We start from the raw sequence: 26,287 nt of genomic DNA, 5'->3' as shown, positions 1-26,287 counted from the left end.
TATACCATCATATCATCAACAAAGAGTGATAATTTGGTTTCTTCATTGCCTACTCTAATTCCTTTAATCTCTTTATCATCTCTTATTGCCAAAGCTAGCATTTTTAATACAATATTGAATAGTAACAGTGATAGTGGGCAACCTTGTTTCACTCCTGACCTTATTGGGAATGGTTGCAGTTTTTCCCTATTACATATGCTGCTTACTGATGGTTTTAAATAGATGCTGCTGATTATTTTAAGGAACAGTCCATTTATTCCTGTACTCTCAAGTGTTTTTAATAGGAATGGATGTTGGATTTTATCAAATGCTTTTTCTGCATTTATTGAGATGATCATATGGTTTTTGTTAATTTGGTTATTAACATGGCCAATTATATTGATAGTTTTCCTAATATTGAACCAGCCCTGCATTCCTGGTATAAATCCTACTTGATCATAGAGTATTATCTTGGGGATGATTTTCTCTAATCTTTTTGCTAATATCTTATTTAAGATTTTAGCATCAATATTCATTAGGGAGATTGGTCTATAATTTTCTTTCTCTGTTTTCAGCCTACCTGGTTTAGGTATCAGTACCATGTCTGTGTCATAAAAGGAATTTGGTAGGACTCCTTCATTCCCTATTTTATCAAATAATTTATATGGCATTGGGGCCAATTGTTCTTTAAATGTTTGGTAGAATTCACATGTAAATCCATCTGGTCCTGGGGATTTTTTCTTAGGGAGTTGATTAATAGCCTGTTTTATGTCTTTTATCACTTTTCTTTTGGGAGATGGATAGCATTTTGTTTTTTATCATGCCTCCATTTATGATGGAATTGTTATGGGTTATTATATTGATCAGAATAGGAATCTTTAATCAAGCCATTCTCCAATTGCTAAATGGTCAAAGGATATGAACAATTCTCAGATGAAGAAATTGAAACCATTTCTAGCCATATGAAAACATGCTCCAATTCATTATTAATGAGAAAAATACAGATTAAGACAACTCTGAGATACCATAGAATGACAGGGAAATATAATGCAGAATGATGGAGGAGATGTGGGAAAACTGGGCCGCTGATACATTGTTGGTGGAATTGTGAATACATCCAGCCATTCTGAATAACGATTTGGAATTATGCTCAAAAAGTTTCAAACTGTGCATACCCTTTGATCCAGCAGTGTTACTACTGGGCTTATATCCCAAAGAGATACTAAAGAAGGAAAGGGACCTGTATGTACAAGAATGTTCATGGCAGCCCTCTTTGTATTGGCCAGAAACTGAGTGGATGCCCATCAATTGGAGAATGGCTGAATAAATTGTGGTATATGATTATTATAGAATATTATTGTTCAGTAAGAAATGACCAGCAGTATGATTTCAGAAAGGCCTGGAGAGACTTACATGACCTGATGCTGAGTGAAGTGAGCAGGACCAGGAGATCACTATATACTTCAACCACAATATTAAATGATGATCAATTCTGATGGACGTGACCTTCTTCTACAATGAGTTGAACCAAATCAGTTCCAATGGAGCAGCAATGAATTGAACCAGCTACACCCAGCGAAAGAACTCTGGGAGATGACTATGAACCACTACATAGAATTCCCAATCCCTCTATTTTTGTCTGCCTGCATTTTTGATTTCCTTCACAGGCTAATTGTATACTTTTTCTTTTTGTACAGCAAAATAACTGTATGGACATGTATACATATATTGTGTTTAACTTATACTCTAACATATTTATCATGTATTGGTCAACCTGCCATCTGGGGGAAGGGATGGGAGGAAAGAGGGGAAAAGTTGGAACAAAAGGTTTTACAATTGTCAATGCTGAAAAATTACCCATGCATATATCTTGTAAACAAAAAGCTATATAAAAAAAGAATAGCAATTTACAATTCATCAACACAGCAATATTGAAATTACTATGTACAATGCCTTTATGGTTCTATTTGCTTCACTTGGAATTAATTTTTATAATGTTGTGCCACAGTTCCCTTTTGATGTCCTGACCTAGTTTCCCTAATTGTCCTATTTAGTTACTCTGCCTCAGGTTATAACCTTTCCCTCTTAATGGTTGATGAGATAAAGGTTTTATATCTTTAGGCTATAATCAATCCTTCTTAATGTTTGACAGGATAAAGGTCTATCCATTTTAGATATCATTAGAATATCAATAACCTCTCCAGTACCTCCCTCCATTGTGTCATCCTAGGTGCCTACCCCCATTAGGTTATCCCCATCCAGATACCTTCCCCATTATGCCATTGTTCTTGTTATCCTATAAAAATCTTGCTGTCCCAATACTCAGTGCTGGATTCTTTGAGGTGATAACCTCCTTCAGCCCTGGGACCAACCACGGATCCATTTGGTCCCAGTATATCTCTCCATATAATAAACTATTAAATTGGTCTCTAATCTCTGTCTTGCTCAGTTTCTCTGGCATTACAATAAGACTTCTGAGTTTTTTTTTTTCTGAATCCATATTTCTTGTCATTTCTTATGGCACAATTGTATTCTATCACAATTATATAGTACAATTTGCACCAAGAGGTAGAGAGTGCTAAAAACAATATCCTAATTTCCTATTCAACCTAATCTAAGTTTTGCTTAAAAGATAATGATTTTTTCATTCAGATGTAATTGAAGCCGCTGATTAAGATTGGAAGGGAAAAACTGCTGACATGGATTCCTGATTACCTAGGAGGAAAAATAATTACATGATGATAGTCACTATATCCTATCTCAAATATCAGATATGTTTTATTATGATCAAGGAAACAATTTTATTTTTTTACTGATTATCTTTTGTGCATTTATATATTTTTAAAGAACTCCTCTCCAACTTGGCTCATATCTCTCTTTCTGCTTTATTATACTTACTCCCCTTATCACACCCTGCAGTATTGCCAAATAGGGTGTCTTTGTTTCTCTGAAGTCATTCCATCTTTTTTTTTCCAACACTTTTTTTTTCATCTCTTGGATGTTTCCTGTCACTAGAAAGCACATCCTCTTCCCCTTTGTTTCATAAAACCTAGCAACTGCTTCTTTCATTTCAATCTTTCTTATTAGTATCTCTACTGCTAATAAGAGCTAATATTTACAGATCCCTTATAGATTTAGATATCAATTCTATTTTTCCTTTGTAACTGAAAATTAGTGTCTTTGCAACTTTACAATCTGATTGTTTCCTGGGAATTTGCCATACTACTATGAGTAGTATGAAGAAGAATTACTCCTTCTTCACCATGTGGTCCAGTGAATCCTATTATATTATCTCTTGAACACTTGGTGTCATATGTCTCCAAAAAAACTAGGATACATGTCTAATTAATCCCCTTCACTGTCCATGAGAAAATGTCACTCTCCATATTTTCGTTATATCCATGCCAAGTACCAATTTCTTCTGCTAAGTGAATCAGCAGCTTATCCCTGCTTTTTTTTTATCTCCATCATCTGGAAAACAAAATTGCTAAGGACAATCATGAAGCTATTATTTGTTCTACTTTTGGGAGAGTGAGTTCCAAACAAATTTGATTGATTAATTCCATTTCAAGTTGATAATCCAATCAGGTGTGACTGGAGAACTATTTTCTCTAATCCTTATCTTCTTATGCTTTCTGGCCACTTCCTAATGTTTTCCTTTTCAGGAAATTCATTATTTGGAAATCTTTTTATCCTGAGTGATTGAATATGCCAGGTACTCAAATCCTATCAGTACTCTTTGCTCCCCTGATTAGACCACCTGATTTAGGGCAAGGCTATGTAGTACAAAATTTCTGTTTATGAAAGTGACTTCTTCCCATTTCCCAATAATTATATTGCTTTAGGGTTTCTATGCACTTCCTCAACTTGAATTACTTTTCTAGGAATATCATCATTGAAAATTTTCCATCTTCCTCAAGGATGATTTTTACTTGTACATCTTATCAATATCTTTAGTCCCCTGTTTTGACCTTCTGAATGGAAATCAAAGAAATAGGCTCAAGGTCTCTGTTTATAAAAAGCTGTTTGCATAGTCTTATCCACATATATATTTTTAACATCTATACTTCCTTTCAATTTCTTGGATTTTTTGATCAAGACTTCATGATAGCTACCTGTCCTCCTTTGTATCTTTCCAGAATTCTGGAAGGTAGTTGATGATGAAAGATTAGAGGTAAACAGAGAAATGGGACCAATGTAGATAGATTTGAGATGGTAACTAAATTCATTGGGCTAATAAGATAAGCTAGTGAAAAAGTATAGCATGAAAAGAGAATAAAGTCCAGGTTATAGCTCTGGGGGATAACTCCAGTTAGAGGATATGGTCAGGAGAAGACTACATCAAAAAAAGAGAGAGAAATCAGGGAAAGGGATTAAAGGAAAAGTAGGAGAGAGTAGAATCCAGAAAACCTCTAGGAGGCAATGGTGATCAAGTGTCAAAGGCTATCCAGAGTTCAAGCAGAAAAAAGATTGAAAATGAAAATTGAAAATTGAAGAATGAGCCATTTGATTTGGCTCCTAATAAGATCATGCTCAGTGTTGGAAAAGGTAGCTTTGGTGTAATAACAACAACAGTAGGCAAATTTTTAGGGATTAAGAAGAGAGAGATGAACCTAAATTTTATCAAGTTTCTGTCCTGGCTTTGGAACTTATAATTAATCTTGTTTCTTGATTAATCTGTGGGCCTATTTTTATAAGTACTTGAGATAATAGGTTTTATATTTTCAATTTTCAAGGAATTTGTCTTCTATGAAATCCTAGATGTTTCCCTTTTCTGTTTTCTTTGTATTTTCTCTCTGCTACTTATTTTTGAGAACCTATGCAGAATCTTCTCTGTTGATTATTATTATTCTTTTTATTTTAAAGCACCTTTAATTAAATTTCCAAGATACTTTGCAAATATATTTTTATTTTCCTTTTAAGATAAACCTATTGACACAGAACATTTTTTGGGCCCACCTCTGTCCTTGTTTGGTTCTCAGTTTCCCATGAAATTATATTTTATTACTTCTTCTTATTAGTTCATTTTATGAAAAGTCCATTAATAGCATAAAACTTTAAGATGAATATGCCATAAACCTATTGACACATCTATTAATCAATAATAAGAGATATTCCAGAAAGTTGAACATACTTATCCCATCTGACCAAGGATGAATTTCTGGTTGGCAAATTAATTAAAGAGATTAGGTTACCAGAACTATAGGTCTGACTATATCTGGTTAAAGAAGATCATGAAAAAACTGCATAGGTATTTCTTGGCATAGCATGTTGGGAATAAGGTTTCAAAGGGAGAAGTTAAAAAACAGTTATCAAAGGAAGGAATTAGTACCATACAAAACTAAGAAAGTTTCCACAATTCCAGCCAAAATGAGTTATTATTTTTTAAGTTATATTACGATGCTTTTGAATTTTTGAATATATATATATATAGGAGGGCAGAGTTGAGAAACTAAATATTTCTTCATGATCCATTAATGTTGTCCTCAGTTTCAGGCATCTGTTTAATGACTGATTTAGATATTTTTCAATTTTAAAGCCAAGTGGACATTTTGATTCTCTTTGCCTTAATTACATGCATCTATATTATGAAGTAATAGGAAACCTATGGGTTTTCTATCTATCGATAAGCACAAGTTCTGTGGATTTGGTTGTCAATGCTGATAAGAATAAAAGGGCTGAACACAGGATACCATAGGGACAGAAAGGCTGAGGTGTGTATTATCCAAGTATTTCTGCATTTAAAATGGAACATAAATAGAGCAAAAATGGGACTGAACACATTCAACAAAACAAACATACCCGCAAGAAGCAAGATAGCTTGGGTGGCTATAGTTTCATGGGATATTTTTATGGAGAGGCTATTATTATGAATATAACTTATATTTTGCTTGTGTATATATAGGATTGAGATCATGTAAGTACTAGAAAAGGTCATGAGACACATAAACAAAGCATCACAAACACATGATACTGTTACAATTGTTACATGATTTTCATTATATACATCTAGATTTCTGTATCCAGTGTTGCAACCATATTTATTTTCTGTTATATTCTTTGGACTATCATAGTATTGAAATAGAATCACATCTAATAGTAGATTGAAGATCCAACAAAGAAGAATGCATAGAATGATACATTTTGATGCTCTCATTTTGAGCTGTGCCCAAATAGAGTTGGTGGGACTAATAATGATGGCCTGGAAGACACTCAAGAGGCAGGTGCTGCACAAAGAAAGGTTCCGGCTTAGTGTCTGCATGTATGTTATGATTTTAATCCCGATATCATCCAGAAGACATCTAATCCTCCAAAGTCTTGTTGTAGTAGGTATTCCCCTAAAGAGAAGTACCATAGCATTGGAAAAAGCCAGATGAATGATAATTATGTTTTTAGGTCTTGTTCTATGAGCAGTGAAGAAATTAAAGCTGTTTAGAAAGAGGAGTCTACAGTTCGCTGCGAATCCAACTACAGTTAGTAGTAGGTATGCTATCCCCAGAATTTCATCAAAAGTCAGCATTCTTTAGCTATATTGTGAAGATGATTTGGTGTCAAATTCTATGTGACCTAAGGAAAAACACATGACATTATGCTTTTTACATACTTAGATTTTTTCCACTGAAATTCCCTGATCTTCTGATCTTTTATGTGACAATCAATAAAATTTCTAAGGCAGTTGGTATTAAGTTCTGAACTGAAAAATTACTTTTTAGATGAAAATATTGCATTATTCCATCTTTCCAGAGGCCTGAAAATCTCTAGGGAACAAGATGGTGCAGTGTATTAGATCTTAATCCTGATGTTGGAAGATCTGAGTTCAAATGCAGCCTCAGTGATTTGGGTCCTGCCTAACTATGTGATCCTGTATTCCTAGGTAAACTGTATTGTCTTAGTTTTCTCATCTAAAAATGAGATGGAGAAAGAAATGGTAAATCCTTTGAGTATTTTTGCGAGGAAAATCTCAAGTGGTTCTGTTGTTGATGTTTGTCCTTTGTTCTGGAAGAGGATCAAGAGGATAATGCACTATGACCAAGTGGGATTCATAATAGGAATCCAGACTGGTTCAGCATCAGGAAAATTATTACCATAATCAATCACATCAATAACAAAACCAACGGAAATCATATGATAATCTCAATAGATGCAGAAAAAACTTTTTGATAAAATACAGTACCCATTCTTATTAAAAAACAATATAGAGCATAGGGATGAAAAGAGCTCTCCTTAAAATAATAAGCAGTATCTATCTAAAATCAACATGCATTTTTTGTAATGAAGAAAAGCTGGATGGATTCCCAATAAGAACAGGGGTGAAATAAGGATGCCTATTATCACCACTAATATTCAATATTGTACTAGAAATGTTGGCTTTAGCAATAAAAAAAGGAAAAGAAATTAGAGGAATCAGAATAGGTAATATGGAAGTGAAACTATCACTCTTTGCAAATGATGTGATGATATAATTAGAGAATCCTAGAAAATCATCAAAAAACCTACTCAAAACAATCAATAGTTTTAGCAAAGTTGTAGGATATAAAATAAACCCATACAAATCTTCAACATTTCTATATATTACTAACAAAGCCCATCAGGAAGAGATAGAAAGGGAAATTCCATTTAAAATATTTATAGATAAAATAAAATATGTGAATGTCTACCTGCCAAGCCAAACCCAGGAATTATTTGAACAAAATTATGAAATACTTCTCACACAAAAAAATTCAGATCTAAACGATTGGGAAAATATCAATTGCTACTGGGTAGGTTGAGCTAATATAATAAAAAATGACAATTCTGCCTAAATCGACCTATTTGTGCAGTACCATGCCAATCAAATGGCCAAAAAATATTTTATAGATCTAGGAAAAAATAATAACAAAATTCATTTAAAAGAACAAAGGTCAAGAATTTCTAGGGAATTAATGGGAAAAAAAAATTACAAAGTATGGTGGTTTGGCAATACCAGACCTAAAATTCTATTATAAACAACAGTCATGAAAGAAATAGAGTGTGGATCAGTGAAATAGATTAGAAACACATGGCACAATAATCAATGACTATAGTGATCTAGCATTTGATAAATTTCCAAACTCCAGCTTCTAGGATAAGAACTCAATATTACAAAAAATTGCTGAGAAAACTGGAAAATATGTCAGGAATTTGGCATAGATCTACACATCAAACCCCATATCAAAATAAGATCAAAATGCCTACATGATTTCAGCACAAAGGATAATACCATAAGCAAATTAGGAGACCAAGGCATAATTTACCTATCAGATTTTTCGAAATGGGGGGAATTTACGACCAAAGAAGAACCAGAGAACATTAGGAAATGCAAAATGGACAATTTGGTTTACATTAAATTCAAATTTTTTTTTGTTTGTTTTTTTGTTTTTACAAAAAAATAAACACAATAGAGATTCAAAGGGAAGTACAACGTTTTGGGGAAATTTTTACAGATAGGGATTCTGGCAAAAGTCTTTTTTCTAAAATATATAAAGAACTGTGACAAAATTACATGCATACAAGTCATTTCCCAATTAATAAATGATCAAAGAACAGAACACTTATTTATCAGACAATGAAATTAAAGTCACCTATAGTCATATGAAAAAAATGCTCTAAATCACTATTAAATATAGAAATGTAAATCAAAACACCTCTGAGGTACCACCTTATACCTCTCAGATTGGCTACAATGGCAGTAAATGACAATGATAATTGTTGGAACTAGATGTGGGGAAACTGGGGACACTAATGCTTTCTTGGTGGAGGTGTGAAATGATCCAAACATTCTAGAGAACAATTTGGAACTATGCCTAAAGACATAAAATTGCATAAATTTTGACCCACAGTGTCAACTACTGGGTCTGTATCCCAAGGGAAATATAAAAAAGATAAAAGGACCCACATGTACGCAAATGTTTGTTGTAGCTCTTTTTGTGATAGCAAAGAATCAGAAAATTAGTAAATTAGGCAGTGGCTTAACAAGTAATGATCTATTTTTGCTCTATAAAAAATGATGAACAAGCTGCTTTTAGAAAGGCCTGGAAAGATTATATAAACTAATGCTGAGCAAGAGCAAAACAAGCGGAACCAGGAATACATTGTACACAATAATAAGATGAATGTGAAATGATCAACTATGAAAGACTTGCTTTTTCTCAGTGGTTCAGTGGTCCAAGACAATAAACCTTGGATAGAAAATGTCATTTGCATCTAGAAAAAGAACTATGGAGATTGAATATAAATCAACATATGCTATGTTCCCTTCTTTTCTCTGTATTGTTTTCTGTCCCATAATTTTTTTCCCCCCGTTTGTTCTGATTTTTCTCTCCCAACACAATTCATAAAAGAAGATGTATCAAAAATAAATAAATTAGTTTAAAAAAACAATTAACAGCCTAAATAATTTAGACGAGTATTGTATAAATCAACTAATCCATCTGTTAATTAATAATAAGAGTTATATTAGAAAGTTGAAAATAATTATCTTATCTGACCAAGGATGATTTTCTGGTTGGCAAATTCATTCAGAAAATTAAATTTTCAGACTTTCAATGAAAAATATATCTAGTTAGAGAGAATCAGGAAAAACTAGCACAGATATAACCTGAAGTGGCATTTTAACAATAAGGAATAATGGAGAAATAAAAAAAGGAGTTACAAAAGAAATGGATTAATATCAGACAGGCCTAAGAAAGTTCTCACAATATTATTAGAGGCACATTCAAATTCTTTTTCATATATTTCATGCAACTGCCAAATATGTTAGGATACCTAGAATTGGGAAAACAGTTTTTTCATGATTCATCAATTTTGTAACTCAGTTTCCAGTATCTGTTAGATGATTAGCTTAGATCTTCAATGTTCCGTTCAGCTGAAATATTTAGTGTTACTATGCTTCTATAACACTTTCTGTGTAGATCTGCATTACAGGGTAATGGATACCCTGTGTCTTTTCAATCTATCTGTGAGCACAAGTTCTGGGCATCTGGGAATCAATGCTGATCAGAATAAAAGGGCTGACTGCTGGATACCACAGAGACAAAAAGATTGAGGTATGTATCATCCAACTGTTTGTGTATTTGAAATAAAACATACACAGAGCAAAAATTTGACTACATTAAAGCAAACAAAGATGATCACTAGAAGCAAGACAGCTTGGGTGGCTACAGTTTCATGTGATATTTTTGTGGAGAGGCTATTACTGTGAATATGACTTACATGCTTCTTGTATTTATAGAGGATTGAAACTATATAGACACTAGAAAAAGGCATGAGACACACAAACAAATAATTATAAATACATATTATGAGTGCCATTTTAACCTGATTCCTATTATATTTGTCTAGATATCTATATTCAGTGTTGCAACTATATTTATAGTTCTTTGGACTGTTCTGTTCTTTGGACTATCATGATATAGAAATAGAATCATATTTAAGAATAGATTGGAGATCCAGCAAATAAGAATACATGCAATGATGCACTATGGTGTTCTCATTTTGAACTGTGCCCAAATAGAGTTGGTGCGACTAATAATGATGGCCTGGAAAACACTCAAGAGGCAGGTGCTACACAAGGAAAGTTTCCGGCTTAGTGTCTGCATGTATATTATGATTTTACTCCTGGTATCATCCAGAAGACATTTCACCCTCCAAAGTCTTATTGTAGTTAGTATTCCCCTAAAGAGAAGTACCATGACATTGGAAAAAGCCAAATGGATGATAATTAGATTTTTAGGTCTTGTTCTATGAACAATGAAAAAACTAAAGCTGTTTAGAAAGAATAGGATGCAATTCCCTAGGAATCCAACTACAGTTAGTAGCAGATATACTATCCCTAGAATTTCATCAAAAGCCAGCATTTTTAGCTATTTTGTGAAAATGATTTGTTGTCAAATTCTAAATGATGTATGGAAAAACACATGACATTAAACTTATATACTTAGACTTTCTGACAGAAATTCCATGACTCTCTGATATTCCATTTGAAGAGCAATAGTTTCCCAGACAGTGACAGAACTTCAGAATTTGAACTTCAAAATTTCTGTCTTTTATGAAAAATATTAATTCCATCTTACCTGATGCTTAAAGATCTACTTGTGGTACAATGGACTGGGCATTGAATCTGAAGTCAAGGATACTCATTTCCAAATGTAGCTTCAGACACTAATTACCTGTATAAACCTCCGTTCCTCAGTGAACCATGTTACCCTTAGTTTCCTCATCTACACGATGATCTGGAGAATGAAATGGCATCTCTGCCAAGAAAGCCCAAGTGGATCTACAAAGAATTAGAAATAACTAATCAACAAGACAAAAACAAGAAGATATCTGAACTTTTTCTTCTTCCCAGTGATCTTCAATCCTACAAATTTTATGTTGTTTCTCTTCCCTTCATCATTGCAGTAGCTAACCTCTTTTTAATTTTATATATCAATGCCCTTGTTAGATCACCTAAACTTTATCACTTACTTTTGTTGATCTTGCTCATTTGTCTCTGAAAGACTCCTACATTTTCCATTTCTTGCATCTGTTCCTGTGTCTCTGAAGAAACCAGGAATTTTTCTCCAATAAATTCATTGCAAGAATGTGTCATTTAATATCACTTGGAATCCTCATTGTAACCTGGTCAGTTTTCTACTCCTCACTACTCCAACTGGTATCTCATTCTCTCTAGTTACTTTAAATAACTTTTACATTTCTTCTTATGTTCCATTGCAGCAAATTTACCTACCTTGTCCGGTGAGGGCATTTCTTCGTATCTCACTGATTGAATAGTTGAGGTCACTCGTGGAAAGTTTCTACTTTTCCCTTTCTGCTCACTTCATATCATTCTGACACCTTTCTATATATTGTTTTCATTTTTTATTCTAATGAAGAAATAGCCTATATGAGAAATCCTTGGTCCTATCTTCTCAAATCTTATTCCTAACATTCAGTTCTCACCTGATACTTTCCACCCTTCTTGATTTTTAGTCACTTTTTATCTACTGAATTATTCCTTGCTATCTGAAAATATTCTCATGTCTTTTCCTTCCCTATAATACCCTTATTTAATACTACTATTCTCATTATATATCACACTATATCTTTTTACATAATTCACACATTCCTCCAAAACCTTGTTGAAGTAGTGATTCCAATGAAAAGAAGCAACATGCTATTGGAAAAGACTAACTTGATAAAAAGTAACTTTATTAATTTTGGTCTTTGACCGGATATGAAACAAGTGTTATATATGAGTATCATAACATAACTCCCTAATATTGCAATTCCAGACAGTTGATAGTATTCTATCCCCAGAATTTCATTATGAGAAACTAGTCCTTAGACATCGTGGGAAAGTGATTTTTTGGCAAATCCAATCCAACTTTGTAGAAATATAGCAAACTGTGATTGGTATATCATTAGATTTTCCCATTGTAATGTAAAATAATACATCAGCAAATGGGAGACTATGTCTCAGTATCACAGAGTATTGTAAATTTTTTTAGTTTGCCACCTATTTTGTTAAGTAACTGTGACTAAAATACTGTATTCTTTGATCAAACTTGTCTCTAAAATATTTTTATTGTCATCAGGGACCATCCTCCTCCCCAGTGCTACCTGAAAATACTTCCAAACATATATATTGGGAAAAGTAATGGAAATTCTTTTTACAAATAATATCTTTTTTGTTGTTGTTGTTTTATGACACTGAGGTCTTATGTTACCTGTGAATTCTTTGCTTTCTTGAGATACACACATTAATTCCTTTTTAAATATATCTTCTCAAAGTGCCCAATCTCATCAGGGTAATTACATTGGAAAGACAATAAGGAACAATCATAACATTTCTATTTTGAAGAGATTCAGGACTTCTTGGATTTATCTCAAGCTGTCTGGATTTGGGACTTAAAAAGTAAAATCCTAAGTCTTGCCAAATGTGTGTTTTCATATGTGTGTGTATACATTTTCCTAAATCTTTTCCTCTTTGTTGTCATACAGGAAGATGGGTGCTTATATAGGCAATTCTGCTAAGATATGAACTCTCTGGATAGAGGCTATCTTTCTCATGAGTAGATCCCTCTTCTGGCATTTAAGCCAAGCACCTCACTGACTCTGCTTCCTTCTGGAAAGAAAATATATCTCAGATAAGAGAAAACTTTGTGCCTTGATGTATCCTAAGGCAAGAAATACAATTCCAGATACATATATTGGAAGTAGATTCTCTAGAGGTGTGGAATCTCAAAAGATCACATCTGGAGATTCCTTCCTGTAGCTGAGTAATAATTTGAGCAAGTCTACTGAATAAGTAAGACTAGTTGCAAAAAAGTCCCATTGAAAATGATAGAGTCTTTTCTGAGAAACTTTGATGGTCACAACAAAGTATCATCTCATCATTCTCACCCCATTCCAGTGATTCAGAAGATACTGATGTCATTTTTCAAGGTCTGATGTCTATTTCCATTCCCTTTATTACTATCCCCTGAAGCATCTCTCCCCCTCATGCCAATACCCCACTCCAAAGCTATTTACCCCTATGGTCCCTGGAATGCTCAATTTATAGGAAACAAGTTGTTTTTAACTTAAATCTTTTCTGTTTCTCATGCCTTCATCTGTTATTTCTCCTTGAGACTTGCATATCTTTTGAAAACAGTTTTTTTAAATAGCTTATTATTTATAAGATATACGCATGGGTAATTTTTCTGCATTGACAATTGCAAAACCTTTTGTTTCAATTTTTTCCCCTCCTTCCCCCCATGCCCTCCCCCATTTGGCAGGTTGACCAATACATGTTAAATATGTTAAAGTATAAGTTAAATACAATATATGTATACATGTCCATACAATTATTTTGCTGTGCAAAAAGAATCAGACTTTGAAATAGTGTACAATTAGCCTGTGAAGGAAATAAAAAATGCAGGTGGACAAAAATAGAGGGATTGGGAATTCTATGTAGTGGTTCATAGTCATCTCTCAAAGTTCTTTTGTTGGGTGTGGCTTTCAATTTCAATGAATTGAAAGTTCAATTCATTACTGCTCTTTGGAACTGATTTGGTTCATCTCATTGTTGAAGAGGGCCACGTCCATCAGAATTGATCATCATATAGTATTGTTGTTGAAGTATATAATGATCTCCTGGTCCTGCTCATTTCACTCAGCATCAGTTCATGTAAGTCTCTCCAGGCCTTTCTGAAATCATCCTGCTGGTCATTTTTTACAGAACAATAATATTCCATAACATTAATATACCACAATTTACTCAACCATTCTCCAATTGATGGGCATCCATTCATTTTCCAGCTTCTAGCCACTACAAAAAGGACTGCCACAAACATTTTAGTACATACAGGTCCCTTTCCCTTCTTTCGTATCTCTTTGTGATATAAGCCCAGTAGAAACACTTCTGGATCACAGAGTATGCACAGTTTGATAACTTTTTGAGCATAATTCCAAATCGTTATTCAGAATGGCTGGATGTATTCACAATCCCACCAACAATGTATCAGTGTGCCAGTTTTCCCACAACCCCTCCAGCATTCTGCATTATCTTTCCCTGTCATTCTAGCCAATTTGACAGGTGTGTAGTGGTATCTCAGAGTTGTCTTAATTTGCATTTCTTTGATTAATAATGACTTGGAGCATCTTTTCATATGGCTAGAAATAGTTTCAATTTCTTCATCTGAGAATTGTCTGTTCATATCATTTGACCATTTATCAATTGGAGAATGGCTTGATTTCTTATAACTTAGAGTCAATTCTCTATATATTTTGGAAATGAGGCCTTTATGAGAACCTTTGACTATAAAAATGTTTTTCCAGTTTATTGATAACAGGTTTTTTTTTGCATACTCTTTCATCATTAATTGCACCTTTCAGTCATTCCCAATGACTCATTGGTTATGGTGAAGATATCAAAATAGTCTTGCATCCACCACTGTTATTTCTGATCTCTCCTTTCATCATCTCTAAGTAATTACTGCTCCTTTGCATTTCAGTCAATTCAAATCTGGTAGGTGTTTCTATATACCCAAGAATACTTTACTTTTCTCAATGAGTTCATTGCTTGGTTTAGAATCTTTCTCTTCCTGCCTACATTTTTTTTTTCTCTATCACCACTCCTTGGATGAACATATTCACCTCCGTTCTGTTCTCATCTCTAAAGCCCCTTACTCATAAATCTTATCGTAGATTTTTGCCTTATAAAACCTCAATAATCACATATTCCCAATACCTTCTGCCTTTGATCACACCTAATTTAACTCAACGATGCTGGAGAAAATCATTGAACAATATTGCTTGAATCTACTATAAAATTATGTTCCACATTATTGACTAAGGCCTTACTGTGGCAAAGTAGATATTTTTATACATTACTAATTGACCCACTGTCCACTCATCATGGTTGTTTTTCTAAATATTTTTGTGATAATATATATTACATTGTGAGACTTCCATATATTTTTAAAATATATAATATATATTTTTTCATAAAATCTGCATGGGTATTCTTTGGCATACCATGTTGGGAATAAGGCTTCAAAGGGAGAAGTGAAAAAAACAGTTATCAAAGGAAGAGATTAGTATCACACAAAACTAGGCAAATTCCCACAATTCCAGACAAAAAGAGTCATGATTCTTTAAAGTACATTCAGATGCTTTTTAATTTTTCATGGAATTTCCATATATATATTAAGGAGGCCAGAGTTGAGAAATTAAACATTTTGTCGTAATTCATTAATCTTGTCCTCAGTTTCAGGCATCTGTTGATGGTTTAGACTGGTTTAGATGTTCTTCAATTTTATAGCCAAGTAGAACATTTTGATTCTCTTTGCCTTAATAATGCACATCTATATTATAAAGTATTGGAAAACCTATGAGTTTTCTGTGTATCGATAAGCACAAGTTCTGTGGATCTGGTTGTCAATGCTGATAAGAATAAAAGGGCTGAACACAGGATACCATATGGACAGAAAGGCTGAGGTGTGTATTATCCAAGTATTTCTGCATTTAAAATGGAACATACAAAAAGCAAAAATGGGACTGAACACATTCAACAAAACAAAGATACCCACAAAAAGCAGTATAGCTTGGGTGGCTATAGCTTCATGGGATATTTTTGTGGAAAGCCTATTATTATAAATATAACTTATATTTTTCTTGTGTGTATATATATATATATATATATATATATATATATATATATATATATAGGATTGAGATCACGTAGGTACTAGAAAAGGTCATGAGACACATAAACAAAGCATCATAAACACATGATACTGTTACAATTGTTACATGATTTTTATTATATACATCTAAAGTTCTATATCCAGTGTTGCAACCATATTTATTTTCTATTATATTCTTTGGACTATCATGGTATTGAAATAGAATCATATTTAATAGTAGATTGGAGATCCAACAAAGAAGATTGCATGGAATGATACATTTTGATGCTCTCATTTTGAGCTGTGCCCAAATAGAGTTGGTGGGACTAATAATGATGGCCTGGAAGACACTCAAGAGGCAGGTGCTACACAAGGAAAGGTTCTGCCTTAGTGCCTGAATGTATATTATGATTTTAATTCCGGTATCATCCAGAAGACATCTAATCCTCCAAATTCCTGTTGTAGTAGGTATTCCCCTAAAGAGAAGTACCATGGCATTGGAAAAAGCCAAATGGATGATAATTATGTTTTTAGGTCTTGTTCTATGAGAAGTAAAGATATTAAAGCTGTTTAGAAAGAAGAGTTTACAATTCGCTATGAATCCAACTACAGTTAGTAGTAGATATGCTATCCCCTAGAATTTCATCAAAAGTCGGCATTCTTTAGCTATATTGTGAAGATGATTTGGTGTCAAATTCTATGTGACCTAAGGAAAAACACATGACATTATGCTTTTTACATACTTAGATTTTTTCCACTGAAATTCCCTGATCTTCTGATTTTTTATGTGACAATCAATAAAATTTCTAAGGCAGTGGGTATTAAGTTCTGAACTGAAAAATTACTTTTTTAGATGAAAATATTGCATTGTTCCACCTTTCCAGAGGCCTGAAAATCTCTAGGGAACAAGATGGTGCAGTGTACTAGATCTTAGTCCTGATGTTGGAAGACCTGAGTTCAAATCCAGCCTCAGTAATACTAGGTCCTGCCTACCTATGTGATCTTGTATTCCTCAGTGAACTATATTTGTCTCAGTTTCCTCATCCAAAAATGAGATGGAGAAACAAATGTAAATCCTTTAAGTATTTTTGCTAGGAAAATCTCAAGTGATCCTGTTGTTGATGATTGTCCTTTATTCAGGAAGAGGATCGTGACATCAGGGAGATGAGGACATGACATGCAACTGAATTGGATTTAAATGAGGGCTACAAAGAATTATATATGACTAATCAACAAGACACATTAAAAACACTTATGACTCTATACTTCATCCCAGTGATCTTCCATCCTACTATCTTTCTTTTAATTCTCTACCCTCCATTATTGCAACAGCTAAACTCTTCCTCACCTTGACCCATTACCTGTTAATAACCTTGTCCATGTAACTAAATTCTATTTTATAATCTACTTTTGTGTCTTTTTTTTTTTCCTGTGCTTCATTTTCTCTCAAGGACTCCTAAAATCTCCATTCGTTGATTCTCCTCATTTGTCTCTGAAGAATTACATAGGAAATCAGGGATTTTTCCTGAATCAATTCATTACAAAATTTGTCACTTAATGTTTCTTGGAATCTACATTGCAACAAGGTCAATTTTCTTCTTGTTACTCTGACTCAGTGGTTCTCAAAGTCAAGTCCAGAGATTCTCTGGTGGTCTCTGAAACCCTTTCAGAAGGTCTGCCAATTCAAATAATTTTTTTTGTAATATGGTAAATATCTATCAATATATAACAACATATAAAAATAAAAATCAATATAAATCAACATAAACACAAATTCTTTAGAGATCTTCTCAATAGTTTTTTAAATAATATAAAGATAGTGAGAACAAAAGTTTGAGAACCACCGCTCTGACTGATATCTAACACTTTATCTATCTACTCTGTACAACTTTCACAAGTATTCCCAGGTAACTAATGGCACTAAATCTATTTCAGGTGAGCACCAGGACCTCACAGACTGAATAATTGAGATCACACAAGGAGAGTTCTCATTTCTCCCTTTTTGTTTTTTTTATTTCATATCATTCTGATATTTTCCCACCTTTTCTCATTTTTCTCCTAAATGAAGAAATATCCATTATTTCTTTGACCCTACCTCAAATCTTATTTATAACATCCAGCTTCTGCCAGACAATCTTCACCTTTCTTGATCTTCAGTCACTTTTTAGCTACTGGCTTATTCCTTACTATCTGCAAACATTCTCCTGTCTTTTCTATAACATCCTCACTTTATGTTATTATCATTATTAGCTATCACTCTATATCTTTTTACAAAATTATTAAATGAATTTTATTGATTGTTTTTAAACACCAAAATTCTCCCTGTAGCTTTCCTCCTACTCTAAAGCCATCCTACAAAAGAAATAATATTTTATGGGAAAAAAATCATTAAAATTAAATGATGCATTAAAAAGTTTAAGAGAAATAAGACATTCATGAATCTTTCATTGATGCAAGAGAGTGGTAATCTTTTGTCATGGCTCTTGTTTTGAAATATACATTCTTTTTTCAAATTTTGATTTTCTCTAATAGGTAAGTAATCAAAATATATATACTGAAGAAACTTTCAAAAGACATTCGAGTTATCCACAGTTATAACATAGAATATAATAAAATAGTTATAAATATCAGTAAAAATAAAATAAAATTAAGAGAAAAGTCTTTTAAGTTTTGGTGTCACCACATGCTGTTTGACAATGACAATTAAAGATTAAAGTGATAAATGTTAAAGATGCTTTTTGAATATCTGCCCACTAATGTACTATTGGTTAAGTTAGCAAATTGCCCCAACAATGCTTTAAACCTAGTTCTAATTATTCTGAAAATGTGACCAAAACATACTTATTCTTGGACTGAATGGTACAACAAACAGACCATAGGAAGGTATAAAAAAGGACCTAATATACCATAGATAACTGCTACTTTTATATCCAGAAGAAATTTAAGAGAGATGAAAGAGGGCTCTATGTAAAAAAGTATTCATAGCAATTATTTTTCCAAGCTCATCTGGAAAACAGTTTAGTCACTCCCTCAACACCATACTGAAATATGAATATCCATATTGAATAAGTCCAAAATAATGATAAATATGTTTATTGGCCTTGGTCTTTGAATAGATATGGAATAAGAGCTGTATAGGAATAGGAGAATAAAATTTCCTAGGATTTCAACTCCAGTCAGTTGATAGTGTACTATTTCCAGCATTTCATCATCAGGGACTGTTTCTTTTGTGTCTTGGGAAGATGGTTTACTTTCAAATCCATGACCTATGGAGAAATATAGTGGATATAGAATGCTATATATTTAGAATTCTCCCATTGTGAGAGAATGTATCTGCAAGTGGGAGCATATGCCTCAAAGTCACAGTAGACATATTCTAGTATAGTAATTTTTTTTAGCTTGCTACATATGTCTTTAAATACCTAAAAGTATTGTGTTCTTTGATTCATCTCCTCTGCAGGATATTTTGTCACTAAGGGCCATTCTCCTTCCAAATGCTAACTGAAAATGCTTCCAACTATATTGGAGGCAAGGTAATAGAAATGCTTGTTAGGGAAACAGTTTTTTGTTTTTTGTTTTTGTTTTTTTTTTCTATTTTATGACACTGAGATCTTGTGTTACCTAGGATTCATTGCTGGTGAGGTTTCTTAATTAGTTTCTTTTTTATGTTTGCTCAAGTTGCCCAGTTTCAGGATGGCTACATTGGAAACATAATCAGTAGCAATCATTACATATATTCTGCAAGGGAGGATGACTTCTTTTCTTATCTCCTGCTGCCTAGATTTTAAGACCTGGGTGAACAGGCAAGTCTTCTCTCTGGATATAGGCTACCTATCTTACAAATCCCTTAGATCCTTATTCTGGTGCTTATGACAGATAGGCATTTACATTACCTCATCATGAACAGAAAATGTAACTCAGAGAAGAAAAGAAAGAAATATATCTTTCTCTGTCTCTCTCTCTGCCTCTCTCTCTCTCTCTCTCTCTCTCTGTCTCTCTCTCTCTCTCTCTCTCTCTCTCTCTATATATATATATATATATATATATATATATATACTCAGTTCCAATGATTCAGAATATTGTGAAGTAATTTTTCCACTTATGATCTCCATTTCCTTTATTCTTATCCCCCTTATCTCTGCCCCCTACTACCAATGTCTCACTCAAGCTATTCACTCCTTCCATGGTGCTCTCTTCAATGCTTAGTTTATAGGAAACTAAGTTGTTTTTAGCTTAAATATTTTTTCTTTCCCACTCCTTCCATCTGTTACTTCTTCTTGAGATGTAATTCTCTTTTCATTACAGTCTATCTGCGTGCCCTTTCCATCACTATTTATACTTTCACTTAATCCCATTGGCTCACTGATGATTACAAGGATGTGGAAATAGTCTTGGATCCACTATTGTTACTTCTAAACTCTCTTGCAGAATCTTTCAGTACTTATTGCTTCTTTATATTTCAATCAATTAACATTCATGACACAATCAAATTTCTGGTACTTGGTTTCTACACACACAAACACATTTTACTTTTCTCAATTTGTTCATTGCTGGGTTTGCAATGTTTTTCTCCTTGCCTAGATTCACTTCCCATTCTATCATCCCTTTGATCAACCCATCAACCTCTATACTGTCCTCAACTCTAAACTCCCTTACCCCCTGTATTATTACAGATTTTGCCCTATAAAATCTCAGTAAACACTTCTGCCTTTGATCCTACTCTATTTTACTCAATAAAGTTGGAGAAAATCATTGATTGAATCTACTATAAGTTTATATTGCACCTTCACATGGCTTTCTAATGCCCAACCTCTTAGTTTAGAACTTTATATGAAAATAATTTAAAATCTGATTAGAATTATTTCTTCTCCCTTTTCCCTTTATTTCTCTGTCCATTTTATTGTGATATCATTTTACATTTTCCTTTATGTTATATTTTACATATATCCTCTCCTCTCTTCTGATACTGCTACTCTACTGTTGCAGGTCATGATCACCTCATGCCCAAACTGCTAGATAATTTTCCTAACTGAAATCTCTCTCCACCTTAGTCTTGCCTGTCAAACTGATCTTCCTAAAGTGCTTGTCAAATTATGTCCAGAACCCTTTTATTTAAACTAAAATTACTTCCTATTACATTCAAAATCAAATACAAAATGCACTCTTTGGATTCAAATCCCTTTACAAGCTGATCCCTTCCTACATTTCTAATCTCCTTAAGTCATATGCCCCACCATATAGACATTGATTCAGGGAAACTGGCCCTGCTGTTCCTTGATCAAGATGCTCAATCTCTGGAATCCAAAGATTTTTATTTGTAGTTCCCCATTCCTGGAATATTGTCATTCTTCATCTCTTCCTCCTAACTTCCCTGGCTTCCTGAAAGGCTCCTGAAAAATTCTATCTTTCACAAGAAACATTTTCTTATTTTCCCTTATTATAGCATCTTTACTTAGTTGATAACAATTAATCTTGTAAAATTAGAAGTTTTCCCTTGGATGTATTCTGCCCTGGTATACTGTGAGTTTCTCAGAGAGCAATAACTATTTTTTTTCTCTTTCTTTTGATTCATATTTTTTAGCATAGTTTTGGAAACATTTTGTGGGTTTAAGAAATGCTTTGCAAATGACAATTTCAACTTAGAAAGGGGGCCTTCTGGGGAACAATTTTCCTCCAGACACACCTGATTGTTGAGTTTATTCTTTCCTTATTCTCTTTAATCATGGAGGTTTTTGTAAATGTAAATTATATAACATGATCTTCTAAGACCAGGTGCTAGCATATAATTAAAAGTCTCTGTTTCTAACTCGAGAGACAGAGAATTACAAAACTCCCCAATTGCTCATAATTAAATTATTTTAAAATTTTAAAGAAAATTTAATCATAGATTAACAATGTTTAAGAACACACATGTAGTTATTTTCTGAGGCTTTCAGCTATCATTTCTGTTAGCCACTCTCATCTGGCCACTAGCTTGTCTAAAATTGTTAACAAAACATTAAATAGGCCCTAAATAAAACTTCAGATTTTGTAACCCTTCACCCTAGAATGAATTAAGTTAGCAATATGGATTACTCAAGACCTTCACTGTGTTAGTCAGGAGGAGAATGACAGAATCTTTCCTACTCAGTGAAGAAACCATGGTATTACATCTACAATTAAATTTAGAGTTTATTTGGTCCAAATCATTAGTATATATTTTTATAATGATGTAATAGTGGATTAATGAAGGAGTGGGATTCATCCAATGTAAATGGATCCAGAAAGTAATCCACTCAAAATCTGAGCCCTATTCTTCTAACTCCCAAGTAAGTATTCTTTCCAGTTCAGCATCATTCTGTTTGGAAAGCCATCATTATTCCAGTAGGACAGAAAACCATTTTATCCACATATAACTAACTTTAATTTTAATGTAGTAATTCAATAAACTGCATATATGCATAATATATATAATATATACTTATCTATGTAAATATATGTGTAGATTTGTATGTATATGTATAGATATTTATGTATATATACATACATATACATACACACATATTTAATACAAGTAGAAACACAGATGATCTTGGGATAGGGGAAAACTACCAAGGGATGGTGATTTTTAGAAGAGAGAAATGAAGACTCAGTGACGATAGTCAGCGACCTCTCAGTTGCATATTAGTGTTGTACTCTGAAAGAGCAGACTCTGCATTACAGAAAAGGGATAAAGAACATGAACTCTCTCTCAGGGGTATTGGAATCAGTTTTCTTTTGCCCCCCAAAGTCTCTGTTTTTTGATCACATTCTCTCAGAGTACAGAGGACAGTACCTGGCCAGATTAAAGTAAGGTGATGGATTAGGCTGGGAAGCAAGTGAAAGCAGAAATCAGGGGTCTTTGTTTTTATATTCTTTTCCATACCCACCTCTGAATAGGCTGGGCAGATCACAAGATAAAAGGTTATTTCTGTACCCATTAATAGAGGTTGGTTTTAGATGATGGACATTGTATTCTTCATCCTGGGATGAACCTGACTAAAAACATCCCGATTCCTGTCTTCTCTTCAGAATATAACTGACATGACATTTATGTGACTGAGGATGCCAATTGCACCAAATATCTTAAGATCAGGCTCTCCTTTCAATTAATTTCACCATGATCTACTCCCTTTACCAATCTTAGGTGTAGCCCAGAGCAGAAAGAATGTATAAATCTTTTAGCCACTTCTGGAGCACGCACAATTTCAGTTCAGGGTAATCCTATTTCTTTTAATTATGATTTTGTTGGATTTATCCCTAGGCCCATTCCCAAGAGAAAGAGGAATAATGATTTCCTTTCCTTAATTCACTCAATCTCTCACACTTGTAAACTCCTTCCTGGCTCTCCGGGCTTCCTTCTTGTCTTAGCCAAAGTTCCACTTGCCTTTATAAGTCAGCCATAATTTTAATGTCTTCTCTGTGATCACAGAATCATTGTATTATTTATTTGTATAGAGCTGTCTATCCCATTAGACTTTGAATTTCTGGAAAACATAATATTTTTTTTGCCTTTCTTTATCTCCCCACACTTAGCAAAATAAATGGTACATTGATAAGTGACTATATTGCTTACTGACTGGCTAAGCCGTCAATAATTCCACGTCCTAGACTCTAGGGCTCAAAAGAAAGAGAATCTCCAATATAATAATCACTATCTCTGGTATTAAGGCATAGTCACTTACCAGGCTGATTTCTTTCCCCCAAACAGAAAATAGAACAGTAGCAATCCGTGTTTGAGAAGGCATATACATAAAGGCAGGGACAGGATTGCACTTATAGTCACTATCATACTCAAGCACATTTTCCTCCAGACTATAATTATCATGCCAACTGTTGAGAAATGATCCCATTTGTCAGGGGTATTTAGAACTTGTCTAAGAGAAAGTTTATTTTTGTCCCAGGTGGTTATAGCTTTTAACAAAGAATATTAATTATTTAGAATTGCTAGTGGATCACTAAAGAGCAGGTAAGGGAAAACAAAACAAAACAAAACTTTTCTTGTCTGGCTGAGACTGGGAAGAAATAAGGGTTACTCATGTTATTCAGGAAGAATTAAGAAAGAAATTAAATAAATTAAATTTAACAAAAAGAAAATTAAGTAGATTGGACTTTCAGCTAAGGTGGTCCCTCCGTTATAGCTCAGTCTCCTTTGTCCAATTTGTCCAATTCCTTTCATGTTATTCTTCTCCCCATTAACTTTTTATTTTGTATTCTATTTAGTGGAAAAGAGACTGAAGATCAAATTCAGTTCTAGGAAAAACTTCAGGAATTCTGCATGACGAAGAGCTCTGAAGATTGTCTCACTTTTTATCTTCTGCAGAAAAATAGGACCAAGATTTTTATATACATTTAGAAAGTCAGAGTAGATTTGAACTGGTACTCTTGTTCATAATTGAATTGTTCCTCACTCCTTTCCCCAAAATAGAAGACATCAATCTATATATTTATATTTCCTCAAGCTGCCCTATTTCCTAATTCCTAATTCTTTTCAAATGCCACAGTGTATTCCTCTATCCCCTCTTACCAAGCAATAATTCTAAACTTGATTTTGACATCCCACATTAGTACTTCACTTCCATAATTTAAAAAGATTGAAATTCTGTTGATCTTGGTTCTTCTCAACAAAGTAGTGATTCAAGGCTCTTCCAATAGACATGGGATGGAAAAATGCCATCTGCATCTGGAGAGAGAACTATAAAGACTGAATGTGCATGGGAGCATAGTATTTTTACCTTTTTGTTTGTTTTTTCTTTCTTGCGGGTTTTTTCTTCTGCTCTGATTTTTCTTGCACAATATGATAAGTGTGTTAATATGCTTAAAAGGATGTACTTATTTAACTATATCAGACTGCTGTCTTGTGGAGAGGAGAGGGAAAGGAAAGAGAAAAATATTGAAACACAAAGTCTTGAAAAAACTATGTTGAACATTATCTCTGTGTACTTGGAAAAGTAAAATATTAATGAGAGAAAAAAAGAATAGTAATATTCTTTTGCTGATCTAACACCTTTTTGTGTTCTTTCTTCAAGCTTCTTTACTCCCTCTCAAATAAGCAATTCATTTAATATGCTTCAGCTATGTGGCAAGCATCGGACTTTTGGTGATGGTGAAAAAAAATATTTTTTTCTAATTTCAAGTACTTAGCATTATTTTGTTGGAAATTGATAGAAATATGTCCGTATATATAAATGTATAGAAAAAATTGTGAATGATTGTTGTGATATGGGAGCCACCTCTCAGTGGTTGCTGGATATCTAACTCAGACCTGTAGAATGGATCTCTCCCTGTGAAAAGAAGATGATGTTACAAGGAGGTTGAGAGACAGTTGCTTTCTCTGACCTCTCTCCTCTCTCCTCTCCCCTCTGCTTCCAATTTATTTCATTCCCAATCCACAAGGAACATCTAAAAAAAGCTGCTTTGCAACACCTTCGAGTGTTATGATTCATAGCTATGGATGCTCTCAGAGAAGTGAACTGCCCCTTCACTTAGGCATGGTACTTAACAAATGATAAATAAAAATAAGAAAAATCCATCATAGGTATATTTGGATGATAACCATGGTGCAATGGTACAAGGTATCATTTAGAATGTTTTACATGAGCTATGTTTTTAGTCAGTGAATTAAAATAGTTGTTGGAGCTCAGAATTTAAAGTCAAGAAGACCTACATTCAAAATCTCCCTCAACTGCTCCCTAGTTGTTTGTTTGTTTGTTTGTTTTTCAATTATAGCTTTTTATTGACAGAACATATGCATGGGTAATTTTTACAACATTGTCTCTTGCACTCACTTCTGTTAACTCACATGTTAAACATATTAAAGTATATCTTAGATACAACATATGTGTGCAGAACCGTACAGTTCTCTTGTTGCACAAGAAAAATTGCATTCAGAAGGTAAAAATAACCTAGGAAGAAAAACAAAAATGCAAGTAGTCCACATTCATTTCCCAGTATTCCTTCTCTGGGTGTAAACTGATTCTGTCCATCATTGATCTACTGGAACTGAATAGGATCTTCTCTTTGTCGAAGATATCCACTTCCATCAGAATACATTCTCATAGAGTATTGTTGTAGAAGTGTATAATCATCTCCTGGTTCTGTTCATTTCACTTAGCATCAGCTCA

The 26,287-nt window shown here is 33.5% G+C and overlaps 2 protein-coding genes and 1 pseudogene across 2 annotated transcripts; all 3 read right to left on the bottom strand.

Annotated features, from left to right (window-relative positions):
* Positions 1 to 5,599: 5,599 nt before the first annotated feature.
* On the bottom strand, positions 5,600 to 6,499 carry LOC111721460 (vomeronasal type-1 receptor 1-like). The gene has a single exon (XM_031943707.1). It carries the CDS (start codon positions 6,497 to 6,499, stop codon positions 5,600 to 5,602), a length of 900 nt encoding a protein of 299 aa, XP_031799567.1.
* A 3,450-nt stretch (positions 6,500 to 9,949) lies between these two features.
* On the bottom strand, positions 9,950 to 10,853 carry LOC100922244 (annotated as a pseudogene).
* Positions 10,854 to 15,848: 4,995 nt separating this feature from the next.
* LOC116420115 (vomeronasal type-1 receptor 4-like) lies at positions 15,849 to 24,016 on the bottom strand. Its single transcript, XM_031943706.1, has 3 exons — positions 23,849 to 24,016; positions 16,181 to 16,779; positions 15,849 to 16,140 (listed from the first exon to the last, which is right to left on the bottom strand). Exons 1-3 carry the CDS (start codon positions 24,014 to 24,016, stop codon positions 15,849 to 15,851), a joined length of 1,059 nt encoding a protein of 352 aa, XP_031799566.1.
* Between the last annotated feature and the right edge of the window lie 2,271 nt (positions 24,017 to 26,287).

Source organism: Sarcophilus harrisii, chromosome 6 (assembly GCF_902635505.1).
Source record: "Sarcophilus harrisii chromosome 6, mSarHar1.11, whole genome shotgun sequence".
NCBI lineage: Eukaryota > Metazoa > Chordata > Mammalia > Dasyuromorphia > Dasyuridae > Sarcophilus > Sarcophilus harrisii.
This window is presented reverse-complemented; position numbering and strand designations above follow the sequence as displayed.

What these genes read in the sequence shown, in the direction of transcription:
- LOC111721460 (XM_031943707.1), bottom strand. Translation starts at nt 6,499, where the DNA reads ATGCTGACTTTTGATGAAATTCTGGGGATAGCATACCTACTACTAACT.
- LOC116420115 (XM_031943706.1), bottom strand. Translation starts at nt 24,016, where the DNA reads ATGGGATCATTTCTCAACAGTTGGCATGATAATTATAGTCTGGAGGAA. An exon ending in GGGGGAAAGAAATCAGCCTG is followed by an intron (nt 16,780 to 23,848) that starts GTAAGTGACTAT and finishes ATGAAATTCTAG; the next exon opens with GGGATAGCATATCTACTACT. An exon ending in GTGATCTCAATCCTATATAT is followed by an intron (nt 16,141 to 16,180) that starts ATATATATATAT and finishes ATATATATATAC; the next exon opens with ACACAAGAAAAATATAAGTT.